Source organism: Megascapheus bottae, chromosome 36 (genome assembly GCF_031878675.1).
Source record: "Megascapheus bottae isolate mThoBot1 chromosome 36, mThoBot2.hap1, whole genome shotgun sequence".
Classification (NCBI taxonomy): Eukaryota; Metazoa; Chordata; class Mammalia; order Rodentia; family Geomyidae; genus Megascapheus; species Megascapheus bottae.
Window position 1 is genome coordinate 3,046,741 of NC_143544.1, and position 16,254 is coordinate 3,062,994.

At 48.1% G+C, this 16,254-nt stretch overlaps 1 protein-coding gene across 1 annotated transcript in view; it reads right to left on the reverse strand.

Annotated features, from left to right (window-relative positions):
• Abat (4-aminobutyrate aminotransferase) overlaps positions 1-16,254 on the reverse strand; it is a 40,739-nt gene that overhangs the window by 12,984 nt on the left and 11,501 nt on the right. The window contains exons 2-6 of the mRNA XM_090324880.1: positions 6,183-6,269; positions 5,547-5,644; positions 4,729-4,758; positions 4,157-4,274; positions 1,335-1,384 (exon numbers count right to left, since the gene is read on the reverse strand). Of these exons, the coding sequence (XP_090181006.1) occupies positions 1,335-1,384; positions 4,157-4,274; positions 4,729-4,758; positions 5,547-5,644; positions 6,183-6,252 (366 nt within the window). The 5' untranslated portion in view covers positions 6,253-6,269. The remainder of the gene's footprint in view (positions 1-1,334; positions 1,385-4,156; positions 4,275-4,728; positions 4,759-5,546; positions 5,645-6,182; positions 6,270-16,254) is intronic.

Genomic DNA, 16,254 nt, shown 5'->3' on the forward strand with positions numbered 1-16,254 from the left:
TTCACCAGAAGCCTTCCAAAGGCGTGAGCTTCCTCTCCCACAGCCGGGACAGGGTCCTCAAGTCCACCCAGGCAGGACACAGCCACTATGGCTCTGTGGGAGAATCTTCAATTCTGTGAAGTTGCTTAAGAGCCAGGCTCCAGTAACTCACTCACATCTGTCCTCCCAGCTACACAGGAGGCTGAGATGTGATGATCCTGGTTTGAAGCCAAAAGAAAGTCTGTGAAGACTCTTACCTCGAATTAACCACCAAAAAGCTGGAAGTGGGGCTGTGGCTTATGTGGTAGAGTGCCAGCCTGGAGTGAAAAGCTAAAAGACTCTGCCCAGACCCCACGTCCAAGACCCAATATCAGCACACCCAAATCTCCAAGAAATCATAGCCCCTAGATGGGCTCAGAAAAAGCCAGAGGTGGAGCTGTGGTTCAAATGGTAGAGCACTGGTCTTGAGGAAAAGAAGCTCAGGAACAGTGGGTAGGCTGAGTTTAAGCTCCAAGACTGGCACAAAAATAAAAATATTAAGTTAATAAAATAGAATCCACAGACTTGGATTTTTCCCAGAAACTGTGATCCTACCACATGATTCTTTTTTTTTTTTTTTGGCCAGTCCTGGGCTTGACCTCAGGGCCTGTCCTTGGACTTTCTCAAGGCCAGAGCTCTGCCACTTGAGCCTCAGCACCACTTCTGGCTTTTTTTTTTTCTATGTATGTGGTACCGAGGAATCGAACCCAGGTCTTTGTGCATGCTAGGCAAGCACTTTAACCACTAGGCCAAACTCCCAGCCCAGGATTCTTTTCTTTTTTTTGAATTCCCTGAGCAGAGTTTTACTCACCCTGGCTTACACTGGGTTGTACCCTGTCCTCTGGTCTGAGCTCAAAGGTCACTTTTGCCGTAAAGTCTTTCCTCTGTGCTCTTTCCCAATACCTGCGCTGGCTGTTGTGATTGTTCTGGGGCAAATGCTTCATTCTCTGTGCCTCAGTTTCCTCATCTATGAAAAGGGATCACGTGGCATCTGCATCACAGGTACAGCAGCCCTACAGCTGAGAAGAATCTCAGCACATGGTTTGGTATCTGCCATTGTCTCCACTACCACCTTCATTATCGTAGTCCTCTAAATGTGACTGTAGCATTGTTTACCACTGTGTGTGGCTAACTGGCTGCCTCCCAGGACAGGGGTGGTGGTGGTGGGGTTTTTTTTTTTTTTTCTTACTGAGGCATTCTGTGTGCACACAGTGGAGACTCAAGAAATGCTTACACAATGATGAATGAATGGATGGATGAATGAATGGATTATTTCTAAAGAAATGCTCTGTGCCCTGTGACGTAAGGAGACATACCACATTTTGAGACTGCTGGACGAGTTTCACCAGGGAAGGATGATTGTAACCTGGGGAGAGAAAGATATGGTGCAGGACCAGCACTGAATTTGAGGATTCCCTAGGCCCCTCCCACTTCCCTTCTAGTCCAGTGCATCCTGGGAGACTGTGACACACCAGAATGGAGGTCTGGTGTCCCCAAGGACAGAGTTGAGTTCAGCACTGGACCGCCACTACCACCACTCCACTCCCTCCTCCTCCTCCTCCTCTGGACAGTTCTCATTTAATGAATACATGTTCACTTTTCTGTGTCCGTGCCCACCCGTGATGCCAGCAGGAACAGGTGAGGGCTCTCCCCCAACCCTGCCTTGTGCAGAGTCCCCAGGTGCTGGAGGAGTTTTTCTAGTTGCTGGCTGGTAGGGGTGGGGGGTTATACCTGGAATCTTAGCTATTTAGGAGGCAGAGAGCTGAGGATTGTGGATCAAAGCCAGCCCAGGAAGACAAATCTGAGTGACTCTTATCTCCAATTAACCAGCATAAACACTGGAAGTAACAGTATGGCTCAAGTGGTAGAGTGCCAGCAGCATCTAAGGCTAGCAGCATCAAAAGACAGACAGACAGACAGAAAGAAGTAAGTTAAGGAGGAAAGGAAGGAAGCATGCAAGTAAGGAAAAAAGGAGAGAGAGAAGGAAGGAGAGAGGGAGGAAAGGAAGTCAGCTAGCCTAACGTGCAGGTGCAGAGGGCGAGGCCCTCATGAAGGGAAAGGAACTCTCAGAAGAGACTCAAGCAAAGTCAGGGACCTCCCAAGGGCAGAGCCTACTGGAGGCAGAAAGGGGTGGAGACTGGAAGGAAGTAGGAGGGGCCAAGAGTAAGAAAGGGTGATTGGGATATAAACACATATGCATGTATGGAAACGTCAGGATGAAATTTCTGTTTGTGTACAACTTAATATTCACTGAATAAGGGCTAGAAGCCCATGGGAGCCTTTCAGCAGCCTCTCATTGTGTGGGCAGTGAGGAGGCAGCGCCTACAAACCAGGAAGACTGGGGGTGAGGGAGTGGGGATCTGAATCCGATGGTGACTTGATCCTGGCCTTGGTGGTGGGTGGGGGGATCATGAGGCTTGAACTCTGGCCTGGGTGCTGTCCCTAAGCTCTTCAGCTCAAGGCTACCAGCCTTACCCTTGAGCATTTCCCATTATTTTCTGGTGATTAATTGGAGATAAGAGTCACATAGCTTTGTGAGCTTTGTGTTGCCTAGGCTAGCTTTGAACCATGATCCTGAGATCTCAGCCTCCTGAGTAGCTGGGATTACAGGCATGAGCCACCATGCCCAGCCTATTGCTGTGGTTTCTATAAGTGCTATAGCATTTTGTCATAGCAGCCTCACTGGAAAAAGACCTACACATTTGCATCTCTATTCTTGTACCAATTCCCTTTTTAATTGAAATACATTTACTCTGAAAGGATACTTTCTATTCCTGGGACTAGAGACTGACTTTAGTGGAAAGAATTTTATGCGTTTTGCCCAAGGCTCAAAGCCTGGGGCCCCAAACAATCATAAAAGTGAGAGGGATTCAAAGATCTTCAGTTTACTCTGCCTGCAGGGAGGGTGGGCTGGGGAAACTGGAATGGGAGGATGATGGGGACGGTGAGTGGGGAGGGAGTTCACAAGTCTCCAGCCTCTTCCGGACCCCACAGCTCAGCAGGCCCAAAGCTGGATGGCATTCATCACTGAGGACCAATACTGTCTGGGTTTTTCCAACTGTTTTCTGGCCAAAGATCTTTATGTTCTGGCTCCTTATCATGTGCCTGGGTGTTTATGAGTTTTCTGCTTCAGCAGATAAGCCAGGTCTAGGTAAAATCTCATTAAACCACACTGGCAGTTTGTCTTATTGGCTCCTGCAGGGCAGGAGAGAGAGAAGAGAGGAGAGGAGAGGAGAGGAGAGGAGAGGAGAAGAGAGGAGAAAGAAAGCTGGACTCTGCTTAGGGAAGTCCCATCGTGGGTTTTGGTGCTAAGCGATCCCCTCTCTCCCATCACTACAAGGCAGTGACTTAGGTCTTGGCTTTGCTCTTCTCACAGACCCTGGTCAGACATAACAACCACTGAAAGCCTGTGATATTGTGAACATGGAGTTGGTGAGACTGGAAGACGCTGACAACTATGTTGGGAGGGGCATAGAGAGGACAGAATACATAGGTGACAGGCTCCACCAGGCCTACCCACAGCCTACTGGACGTGGGGTCACCAACCAACCATACTGCAAGCTGCCACCATGTCTCCAAATTAGCTCACTCTGTCCCTTCCTGCCAGTCACTGAGATGGCGTTCTCTGGACAGGTCTCCCATCTCCCAGCTGCTGATGAGAAGAGTGCCAGCTGCCCGCCTGCCCTGGAAATCGCCTGAAGTGTTCGGGACCATGGTGGGTGTGTGTGGAAGGTTTCTAGCTGACACCTCATCCTTTGAAGCTTGCCATCCTATCCTGTGTTGTTTTTCCCTGCCTCTCCTTCCTCCTAGACACTCTCACCCAGTTGTCTACCCTGCCGCCGGCCTCCAGCTCCTCCGTTCCCAGCTGTATTATGGCTACTACACTGGGTGAGAGCACACCTGGGCGAGCTAATGGGAATAGGATAAACACTCACCTTGTTCAGAGCACTGGAAAAGGGAGGGAATGAGGGAGGGGGTGTGTGTGTGACACATGTGACACATCACTCTTGTTTTGTTTTTTCCCCTGCTCTTGGGGTGTGTGTGTGTGTGTGTGTGTGTGACACACACACAGGATACTCTGACTGCCCTGATGCTGAGCAATGGAGGTGACACTCAAAGGCCCACGACCAGCTCTTACCTATGGGGACAGAGGAGATCTGAGAATACAGGTCTAACATGCGATTGCCGTCCACGTCCACCAGGTAGTTTCCCCGGCTCTCCTCATAGTTGCAGAAGAAATGTACGGCCTCTGCGTTCTTGGGAAAGAGGAAACGGGCTCAGACTCCCTAGGGCTCCAGTGATTCTTGGGCTTTTAGGACAGAAGCGCGAATCCATAAAGCGAATCATGTCTGTGAGTGCTGAGGATACCGTGTGCTTTGTACCGGTTTGCTTTATAGTAGCTTATTAAGCTGAGATTTGGGGTGTCCACGACTTGTTCTTTTTGCTCATCCTGGGGCTTGAACTCAGGGCCTGAGCACTGTCCTCGGGCTTTCCTCAAGGCTAGCGCTCTACCACGTGAGCCACAGCACCACTTCCGGCTTTTCTATGTATGCAGTACTGAGGCATTGAACCCGGGTCTTCCTGCATGCTAGGCAAGCACTCTACCACTAGGCCAAATTCTGGGCCCCATTTCTTTTCTTTTTTAAAGAGCTGACACAGTCAGAAGGTGAGCAAGGGGAGTGGAAAGAACGTGATCAAATCGCCACATACCTGAATTATGTTCAGTTGTTTCATTAACTCCTGCAGCAAGAACAAAGGGAATGTTAGGGTAGTCACCAAACCCTGTAATCAAATAGTCAAGATAGCTTCAAGTTGGGTGTGATGGCTCACATCTGTAATCCTTACTACTCTGAAGGATGAGATCTGAGGATGTTGGTTCAGAGCAGCCTGGGCCCGAATGTCTGTGAGACTCTTATCTCCAATTAACTACCAGAAAACCAGAAGTTGCACTGTAGCTCAAGAGGCAGGATGGTAGCCTTGTGCTAAAGAGCTCAGGGACATCACTCAGGTCCAGAATTCAAGTCCCACGACTACCCCCCCCCCAAAAAAAGATAGCTTTAAAATCTTCCCTGTCTTCCAGGCTCCTAAGAAATGGGTGCAGAGTTTTACACTAGTATCTTCTTACCTAGAACAGAATCCCTCCTATTCAATCTGTCCTTGTCCTCTTTTTTTGGGGGGGGGGGTCCTTGGACTTAAACTCAGAGCCTGGGCATTGTCCCTGAGTTTCTGTTATTTTTTATTCAAGGTAAGTGCTCTATCATTTGAGCCACAGCTCCACTTCTGGCTTTTGAGGGGTTAATTGGAGATAGGAGTCTCGGGGATTTTCTTGACCAGGCTGGCTTTGAACTGTGATCTCTGCCTCCTGAGTAGCTAGGATTATTTCTAGTTTAGCTAAATGCATGGACGTTTAGCACAGAGCTCTCGAAAGCACCGACAACACTGGCCCCTGGGCTCTGCTGGGCTCTAGTCTCCTGGCTCTCTTTCCTGTTTATTTTTGGAAACAAACCACTCAGGTACGCCAGGCTCACCAATGATCTAGGTCCCGGGACTTCTGTTTTCATCAGGGGTCCGTCATAATCGAATTCTACATCAACTTTGGCTGCAGCTTGGCTGATGTGTCTGGCTGCTGCATTGAGGGAGACAGGGAAGACAAGGAGAACCCGGGAGTCAGCAGACAGTGTGAGCATCTTCCCTGACAGACGCTCAAGGTCCCCCCACAGAGTCACAGGGCTGGCTATGGGGCAAGGCCGAGTTGGAGAATGGGAGAACTCCGTATCAGCAAGGCTGGAGAAGGGCAATCCCATTTTCTGATCTATTCCAGTGGACAGAGCTCTCTCTCTCTCCCTCTCTCTCCCTCTTTCTTCTCTCTCTCCCCCTCCTCACCACCACTCCCCTCTCCTCCCCTTTCTCTCATCTCCCTCTTTTCTTCCCTTTCCCTCCCTCCATTTCCCCCCCTTTTCTCCTTCTTTTCCCTCTCTCAAGTAATTTATTGAATACTGCACTGCCCAAGACAGCCCTGACTCCGCCCCCAATAGCATGGTTCCGCCCCCCAACAGCCCCCGCCCCGCCCCCAGCAGCCTGAGCTGGCTGGACTCCCTGCCCTGGGATCCCAGGCCTGGCTTGTGGCTCGGGTCCGGGGTCTTGTATTAGACCCCAGGGCTTACCTGGCACCAGCAGGCGGAGGGTGTTCTGGGAGCCGTAGGCCAGCTGCCGAGTGAGCAGCATGAAGGCCATAACAGGAACAGGGACCCCTGGAAGAGAGTACGGACCACTGAGTCTCTCTCTCTCTACAGCCCAGGCTGTCCTTGAACTCTTGGTGCTCCTGCCTCAGCCTCCCAGGATTACAGACGTGTGCCGCCCCGCCCAGCAATTCCTTTGCTTTGATCCTGATTACTGCATTCACTTGCAGGTGTACTGAACACACACGACTGCACTCCAGAAAAGATGAGTGCTTATTCTCTCCCGAGCTCCAGTATGGAGATTTGTTTTGGTGGGGGAGGGGAGCGGGGGTTTGAAACTTTGAACTCAAGGTCTCACACTTGCTCGGCTTGCTTGTTCAACAATGGGCACTCTACCTTACCATTTGGGCCATGCTTTCAGCACAGCATTGTGTGTGAGTGTGTGTGAGTGTAGGACCTGGTCCTACAGTTTTCTGCTGAAGAATGATGCTCTACCACTTGATCCACAGCTCCACTTTCCAGCTTTTGGCTGGTAACTGAAGATAAGCATCTCCCAGACTTTCCTGCACAGGGTGGCTTTGAACTCTGATCTTCAGACCTCCTCATCCTACGTTGTTAGGATTACAGGAGTAAGCCACCCAGCTTCAGGCATTCATTCTTAACACAACACCTTCCAAATAACCAGAAATGAATGTCCTTAATGTCGATTCCTTCTCCCTCACCCACGGATTCAATCTGCAGAAGTTAATGAGGCGGTAGAGGAGCCCGGCATTGTCTAGCTTCTGGAGAAAGGAAGATGGATTTGCCGCAGCTCTCTTGCTGAAGCTCGTCATTGAGGAGTGGGGGGCTATGAACAGTGGGAGAATGGAATGTTCTAGGCAGCTTTACTCATGCTGTCATGACGTTCTTAAAATAACCCAGCAAGGTACATATATAAATTTTTCCCAGCTCACTGTCAACAATGAATCCTGCCTATGATGGAATGGTGACCTGGCTGGTGTATGCAGAAAGAGGGAGATGCTCTTTCTGGCCAGGATTAGGCAGGGTGGGGCCCCCAAAATTCAGGAGGTCACATCTGACTTATGTAACTGTAACCCCACTGTGCATTGCCTTTATATTAGCAGCAAACAAATTTATAAGTGTTTGGATGACACATGCCAATATGGGTGACACAACCCATGTGAAGTCTGGCCCCTGGGTCTCAGTTTCCTCATGTGTAATAGATGGGTTGCAACAGCTATGGCTAACAAGTGGTAAAGCAAGACCTCCTTTTACTTGGATCCCTGCCTGGTTGCAAAGTCAACATTCAAGGCCTTTGATGATGGCATCTCACTCAAGCTTCCCTCCACTAAGAGACTCAACCAGATTCCATGCACATAAAATCCTTGCATCAATCATCTTCGGTGGACAGACACCTCCCCAGCTCCCACCCAAGCCTCTCTGGGGCCGCAAGATGCTTCCTCTCCATTCCATGGCTCAGCCTGAGATAGAAGTACCAGCAAGGGTCTCTAGATCTTTCTTTCCTGTCTACAGAATCAACAGGACACAATGACACATGAAGGCCAAGGATAGCTCCATTGCTAAGGCCGGGGATTGCTAGTGTCCCGGGCCTGTGCCCACAGGCTCCCAGCGCCCCATTCACACAGCTGCGAGGGGTGGCATTGGGTCAGGAAGCTTCACCTCGGATCCATACATCTCCTCTAACCCTTGGTCTGGTAACTTCTCTTGCCTTTCCCCCCAGTACCAGCCTCTCTCACTGAAGTCTGCAGGTTGGTTGGTTTTTTAAAAGCAACACTCAGGGGCTGGGAGTTTAGCCTAGTGGTAGAGTGCTTGCTTAGCACGCACGAAGACCCAGGATTGATTCCTTGGTACCACATACACAGAAAACGCTGGAAGTGGTGCTGTGGCTCAAGTGGTAGAGCTCTAGCCTTGAGAAAACCCTAGGACAGTGCTCAGGTCCTGAGCCCAAGTCCAGAACTGGCAAAAAAAAAAATTATATATATATATATTAATTTGGGATTCATATATAGGAACAAATATACATATAAATATATAATATATATATATATGTATATAAATATATAATCTGGAATTCATATATATATGCACAACGGGGTTGGCTCATGCCTGTAATCCTAGCTACTCAGGAGGCTTAGATCAAGGTTCAAAGCCAGTCCTGGCATAAAAGACCGTGAAGACTCTTATCTCCAATTAATCACTAGGAAACGGGAAGTGGGGCTATGGCTCAAGGAGTAGGGCAGTAGCCTTAAGCTGAAGAGCTCAGGGACAGCGCCTGGGCCCAGAGTTCCAAGCCCCATGACCCGTAAGAACAAAAACAAAAATAAAAACACTCAGGGCCTCAGTTTCCTCATCTATAAAGTGGAGAGAATGAAATTTATGCATGCAGTGTGAGGGCCTCAGCTCAAAAGGGACCAAAGGAAGAATTCACACGGGATATAGAAGAGATGGTCAGTTTCCAAAGACCTTTCTGGCCTTCGAGGAAGGATTGGCCTTGATGGGAGAGAAGCAGGCCTGCCTCAGTCTCTCAGCCTCAGTCCTTTGGGTCCCAGCGCTCGGGGCCCGTCAGCAAGACAGTAAGGAGCTTGATTCAGGTCCTCAGGAGAGCATGCATGCAAGCTGACAGCTTCCCTGCCCAGGAAAGCAGAGATGCGGTGTCCAATGGAAAAATGGCGATTGGAGGACCTAAGTGGGGAGCAGTGGTCACAGATGGAGGAGCTAATAATTTGGGATTCTGGATCCTGTAAAGGGAGGGAGGGGGGATACAAAAACAAACCTGCAGAATCTGGATTCAGAAGGCTGTTCGCACGGCCACCAACAGAGCTGTCCTGGCCAAAGCCACCAAAGTCCTGTTTCTCAGACAAACAGACTTGTTTGTTCAGTTCTGTGAGAGTTCACTGAGCACCCTGGCTAGACACCGGGGAAGCTGTGGAGGGCGCGGTTCACTGAGCACCCTGGCTAGACACCGGGGAAGCTGTGGAGGGCGCGAGCAGGGGCTGCTTTGTGCTCTGGACCTTGTGTTCCAGAATACAGGACTAACCAACCAAACAACAACAATCAGCACGACTGGACGACATCTCCCACCCAGAGGAAAAAAGCCGCATCTATGACGCAATGAAGGACAGCTCACTGAGCAGCGTGGAGAAAAGCAAACGACAGAGAAGTTAGAGTATAACCCGGGCTAATTGAATCTGAAGACTATGATCTCAGCCCACTGCCAGGTTTATAGCTTTGCACCTCTCCTGCCACTGCTCGATGTCATCAGACAACTAACTTAAACCAACACATCTCCTTCCACCCATGAAAAGAAACCCTAATGTCATCGTTCATGGTTTCCTCAAGATCTATTTTCTAGTCACATACTCATCCTTCATGGCCTGGTACAGACTGTCCTAATCTCATGCATTACTTGTTCCACTCCAATTCTTGTCCCCTTCTCCCTGGGGTGGGTGCGGGGAGAGATTAGGTCATCTAGCATGGGATTAGAGTCTGTAGGATGGAGACACTTTCCCTCCTCCCCCTGGGGGGGGACAGCTCCCTTCAGCCATTGCACCCATGGGAAGTCACCCCAAGAATTCAGCCACCCATGAACCAGGAAGCAGCCCTCCTCAGATGTTCAGTCTGCCAATGCCTTCATCTTGAAATCCCAGCCTCCAGAACCAAGAGGGACAACCTTCTGTGGTGCGTAAGGCACTTCGCCTGTGGTATGTTGTGAGAGTTGTTTGAATGGGCGCAGGCAGTTCTGTGAATGGGTCTCTTTTGAGACCCATGGTACTTATTAGCTCCGGGTAATAACAGAATATTTCATAAAAGAAATGTACTTCTTTTTTTTTTTTTTACCAGACAGAGGCAACTGTAACTCCTTACCTTTATAACGACTTAAAAACTTTTTTTTTTTAAATTAACTGATGATTTTAGAGTTTGGCCACCTTTCCTTTATTCCTCTTCTAGAGAAACCTTTAGACAGTCCAGTATAAGAGAGCTGGTAAGGGTGAGGTGCTGGGAGGGAGTAAGGAAAATGCATTCTCATGAGTGGACAGATTGAGCTTAAAAACCTGCTTCAGTTGAGCACAGTGGCTCAGCCCTATAATCTAAGATACGCAGGAAACAGAGAGCAGAAGGACTCTAGTCCTAAATCATCCTGTGCAGCAAGTACAAGACAGCTCATCTCAACCAAGGAGTTTGGGTGCCACATGCTTGTCAACAAATGGGCTCCAGGGGAAGTGTAAATGAGAGGATCACAGTCCCTCCCTAGCCGGAGACCACTGCAACTGGCTGGAAACAAAGGAGAGCTAAGTACAAATCAATGCCCAAGGGCTTTCCAGACAGCCTCTCTGTCCTACGGTGAGGTCTGGAGTTGGGAGGGGTGGGGGAGATAGCTCTGCCCTTCCTTGTCTTTGCCAATGCATGTTTTATTATTCCATAAAACCAGCCCTCACCTGGGTGCCTCAGCTTCCACCCGAGGCCATTTCCCCTTGTAAACAGCTGTGGATGTGGGGAATGGATCACTGGAACTGTTGCCAGATAGGCATGGTGGCTGTGCTTCTCCTCTCCCCTGGCTTTTGGTGTGGTCATATAAATGTAATCCATCTACTTTCAGAGAACTTAGAGACGTGGGGCTCCAGATGGCCCAGGCTGTTAAATACACCACCTTCTGCGACCTTGTCCTTTGTTTACTGAAAGGAGCGGTGCTCAGGACAAAACAAACAAAAAGGCACTGAAGTGGAGTGAGGGCTGAGATGCGAAGCTCTGGAGCTCTGGGGATGGGTCTGGTGATGCACCCACAGCCAAGGCTGACGTTACTTTTGTCTCTCTCCTTAAGAAAAAAAACCAAACCCACTCTGAGTGACAGGGAATGACGCCTAGCTACTCAAGAGGCTGAGATCTGAGGGCTGTGGCCTGGCAGAAAAAAAGCGATGTCTCATCTCTAGTTAACCAGCAAAACAAACCAGAAGTCAATGTGTGGCTCAAATGGAGGCAAACACAGAAAGCACAGAACATGATGTCCTCAGTTCAAGCCCTATTACTGGCACGAGCGCATACACACACCTACATACAATACACACAAAAGGAAAACAGTATCAGTGCCTAACAATGATGAATGGAAAGATGAACAAAGGTATGGATAAACCAAACGATGAGGGAATACCTGGATGGATGATTGCATACATGCATGCATGAATTAACTCACCAATGCCTGCATGCATGAATGAATGAATGAACGCATGAGAGCCCTAGGCTAAATAGAGAGACAGAGGCATGGTTTATATTACAGATAAACTGTGAGAGAACATGCTATACCAGCTAACAGAAACCAAAACTTGGCAAATACAATTGTCACAGTGACACACACACAGCCTTTGGCTATTTCAGAACAACAGAAGGACAGGTTGTTGAGTGGCATCTAACTGTGATTCAAACAGGGCCTTCCTGGAAAAGGTGTCCTGTTGGAGATAGGAACCTCATGAATTTTCCTGCGGTGTGGAGGTATGGTTCAGTTGGTAGAACACTGGCTAATAAGTGGAAGCATCAGGTACTAAGTTTGAATCCCAGTCACAGAAAGCAACAATACAGAAAGAAAATGTATCAATGAGATGGAAGTGGTGCTGTGGCTCTACTGGTAGTGCACTGCCTTCGAGCACAGAGAAGCTCGGGACAGCACCTAGGCCCTGAGTTCAAGCCCCAGAACTGGCAAAAAAAAAAAAAAAAGTATCAACAAGAAAACACCTAATGCACAGTCGATGCTGCTACCTCCCCTCTTGACTTCAAAATGTCTTTGGTGGCATATTTATTTACTTATTTATGGTCCTACTACCAGCTCTGTGCAGAAGCAGACATCACTCTTGGCGCAGTGGTACTTCAATTTCATTTAACCGAGGGACCAGCCCCCCCCCCCACTTTTTTTTTCTGCTTTGGAAGGCACTGACATTTAAAGCGTTCATTCAGGGCAGTTACTTTGCATCTATTTTCTCTTCATCCTTGTAGTTGTTGTGGTTTCATCCTCTGCAAAATAAACTGAAGATGATGGGAAAAGAAGGAAACTATGGGATGCCAGCACCCTGTAGCGTTTGGGACAGGGAGAAGAGTGGGTATAGCACGAGCTGAACTTGACTGTAAGTTAAGACTTTCCAGAAGCATGTGGGGAGGAATTCTGAAGATGGTTAAGAGCTTTCAAGGCAGGTTGGACAGAGGTATCTGCAGCAGAGTCTAGAAACTTCCTAACACTGGTGCTGTCCACGGCTCTCCCTTCCTGGGGGGTGGGCAGGGAGGGACCCACTCCAGTGAGTCTCTTCCCAGAGCAGCTATCTGGCAGCCCCCCAAGTATTCAGGGACAGGCCAGGCACAAGGGGTTCCCTCCAGGACCATGGAGCTGCCAGCTTGCACATGGGATCTCAATGGGCAAACTGCCATGATTCTCACATTGTTGCCTTGCAAATCAAATTTCACTAAAAAAAAAATCATTGCTTCCTTCTGGCTGCCTCTTGGAGATATGGATTGCTTTGGAGACAAATTCAAATTGAACTTCGAATTGACCGAAAGATGCAGCAGGGAGGGGGTGATGGCCTCATGGAAGGCTCTTGGCAGAAATATTCCAGATTGTCAAGGAGATTCTCAGTGCATGCTCCTTCCTCTGTAGAAACCGGGAAGCAAAATGCTATGGCAGCACCCCCATCCCTCCCCATCCGTGTCCTCCCATTCCTCACGGGTCAAAGCCTTGAGAAGGGAGAAAAGGATTTTTTGGGGGGCTTGAGTAAAACAATGTCTTCCAAGGTGACCCCCAGGACTTCATTTCTGGGAATCCAACGCCCCAGACAATGTTTCTGCAAACCTTCCTGGTAAAAAGCAACTTCCTTAGCTATCATTTTTATTTTAATGTCCAGTTTTATTTTGTATCTACTGTAAGTAGTCTTCAGTCAATTGTGTGTTCTCCCAAAACATCCTTGAAAAAAATCCATCAGGTGTATCTGAATGTCCTTCACCTGTAAAATCGTACATGAGTGTGCCTACACATTACATGTACACCCCCCCCCCACACACACACCTACACTCACATGCCTGGCAGTCAGGGTTCTGTAGCCAGCCCGGCTTAAAAATACTTCTTCTATGCCTGGGTGCAACCTCAGAGGTATCCTGGCTCAGAAGGATGCTCTAGACATCTAAGATGTCCCCAGACACAGGCTGGGGTATGCACTAAGAGTGCCAAGCAGGTCTGGGAAAAAGATAGGGTCTGCTGATATTCCGCTAGTACAAGAGGGAAGACAGACGGAGAAGGTGAAGGAGGAGGGGGGAAGCTGAGACATGGACAAAGAATTCAGGAGGAGATGGAACAAAGAGTAACAGAGAGAGAAAAACAGATAAATGTAGGGGAAATAGAACAGTCTTTTCTGTCTCCCTGAAAGGGTGCTTGGTTTAAGGCAGAAAATGAGCCACATATTTCAGTTCCCCCACCCCACCCCCTTTCCAGGTTTGTTTTTGTTTTTCCTTCTTTAGAGCTTATGAGCTCCTGGGGATCAGACAGAAAAACCAAGGCTTCAGAGGCCAGGACTCTGCCATGAGTTCAGCAGGTCCAGCCAGGCAGGAAGCTCTCTGAGGGGTGCCCCGTCATTTCCAAGACCTGCAGGGCAGGAGACCTAGCCTAAGCTAGAGGCCAATGCCCATCCACCAGGGGCCTTGAAGAGGCAGTGTGGACCCTTCCAGCACCCGGAGGGTGACAGTGACACAGCTTTCTGTCCTGGGCCACTCATCGGTTGCCATGACGACAGCAGGGGGCGGGCACATCCTGACTGGAGGCTGCAAGGGAGCCACATTGGTTCTAAATCACCAGCGACAGCCCAGCCAGTGCCTTACTTGAGCTATTAACGCTGTTGCCAGGGCAACCAGTGCGATCAAATCGCTGAGGAAATCTATAATTATTACGAGGGAGCCAGATATTGCCGTAATTCCGTGCACTGCCAGGACAATCCAACCTGAACTCCCCCACCCCCCCCCACCCACTCAGGGAGACACATCAACCCCTCACCCCCAAATCTGGGGAGAAGAGGCCAAAGGAGATTTTCCAAGGCAGATGGTTCATGTGACAGGTCGGAAACCTGCAAGCATATCTTGATCCAATGACAAAAAAAAAAAAAAAAGAGAAAGAAAGACGGAAAGCAAGCAAGCAAACAAGCAAAAAATAAGAAAGAAAGAAAGAAAGAAAGAAAGAAAGAAAGAAAGAAAGAAAGAAAGAAAATAGGTGATGCCACACAAAACTGACAATAATCACTACTGAAGGAACTTCTTGGTGTGTTCATTATGGAAATTCCCCATGTATAGCAGTGCTGAACAAAATGTTACAGCACATTCCTGCATTCCAAGCACATAGCTTCTACTATTAACATGTCCCCTTGCCTGCTTTATTGCATATCCATCCCGCTGTCTAGCCATTGCTCATCAGAGTAAACTGCAGATATCAGGCCTCTAAAATATTTTAACCCACATAAAATCAATGATTCAGTTGTTTTCAAACAACTCCCCCATCCATCCATCCAACATCCCCTCACCTACCCATCTCTTTATCTGTCTTCTTATCCATCCATCTTGTCATGCACCCATGAGGATGCCCAAAATATAAGGCTCAATATGTCCTCAGAGAGAGTCAATGTCTTCTCTTCACTACACCTGTCCCCTTTGCTGTGCTCAGCCTCTCAGGAAACACAATCAAGCTTATCCCTTTGTTTAAGTTTCTTCAATTCCAGATAGTTCATGTTCTTTAGATGTCATCTTTGACCTCATGGGCATATAATTACCATATCTGTAGCTCCCTGTGCAACTCTCCTTCCACATACCATATATATACATTTGTACATGCACAAGTATATTCTGAATGCATATCTTCTATGCTAACCTGGCCATTTCCTAGAGCACAGCACCTGGCACAGTTCAGGTTTTACAGATGAGGGAGACAGGGGCTGAGAAGAGCAGTCATCTCCAAATGACACAACCAAGCTGAGATCCTGCTGTAGTGATGCTGTAGTTACAGTCATAAAGCAAGGGCATGGAGTCTCTGCCAACTACCTCGGGCTAGCACTTGACTAGCATCCCCTGACAGCATCCCCTTTCTGTGGGAAGTGGGTATCTATCTTTTCTTCACTCATTGTCAACCTGAGGTCGAGTCAACCAACCATTCAACCATCGAGGTGTTTAAATATTTGCATGCTTCATCTCAGGTCTGAGAGTTACACAATCACATCAACCCAGGCTTTCTGTCCCTACAGACATTCCCTGAGAATAAGTGTATTTAATGCCTTTGAGAAGACACTGTAGCTGTAAGAGCTGAAGGGATAGTAAATATGTTGGTTAGGTAACTTCAACTCTGGGAATTAATGCTAGCCCTAAAGAAAGGAATACTTCTAAGCAAATAAATGAACTTAGAAGAGCCAACTGGAAGCAAGTTATACAGCAAATAGTAGAGGACTGCTTGGCTAAACTGCATTATAAAACTTTTGATTACCCTGGCCTTGTCCAGGGCAACCAAGACATAAGGATGAGACTCTGCCTGAAAATAACAACCAATGAAAAAGGGATGGATAATGTGGCTCAGGTGGTAGAAGGCCTGCCTGGTAAATGTAAGACTATGAGCTTAAACACCAGTAATGCCAATAAATGGACAGAGAAATAAATAAACAATGTTTCTCTTTTTTTCCCCCCCTTTTGTGCCAGTCCTAGGGCTTGAACTCAGGGTCTAGGCACTGTCTAGGGCTTAGTGGTAGAGTGTTCACCTAGCATCATGAGGCCCTGGATTCCATTCCTACACACAAAATAGCTGGAAGTGATGCTGTGGCTCAAGTAGCAGAGCACTAGCCTTGAGCAAAAACTGTCCAAGGACAGTCCCTAGGCCCTGAGTTCAAGCCCCAGGACTGGCAAAAATAAAATAAATCAGAAAAAAAAAATCAAATGCTTAGGGAAAGGGAGTCTCAATAAAATAAAATAAATCAGAAAAAAAATCAAATGCTTAGGGAAAGGGAGTCTCAATAAAATAAAATAAATCAGAAAAAAAAAA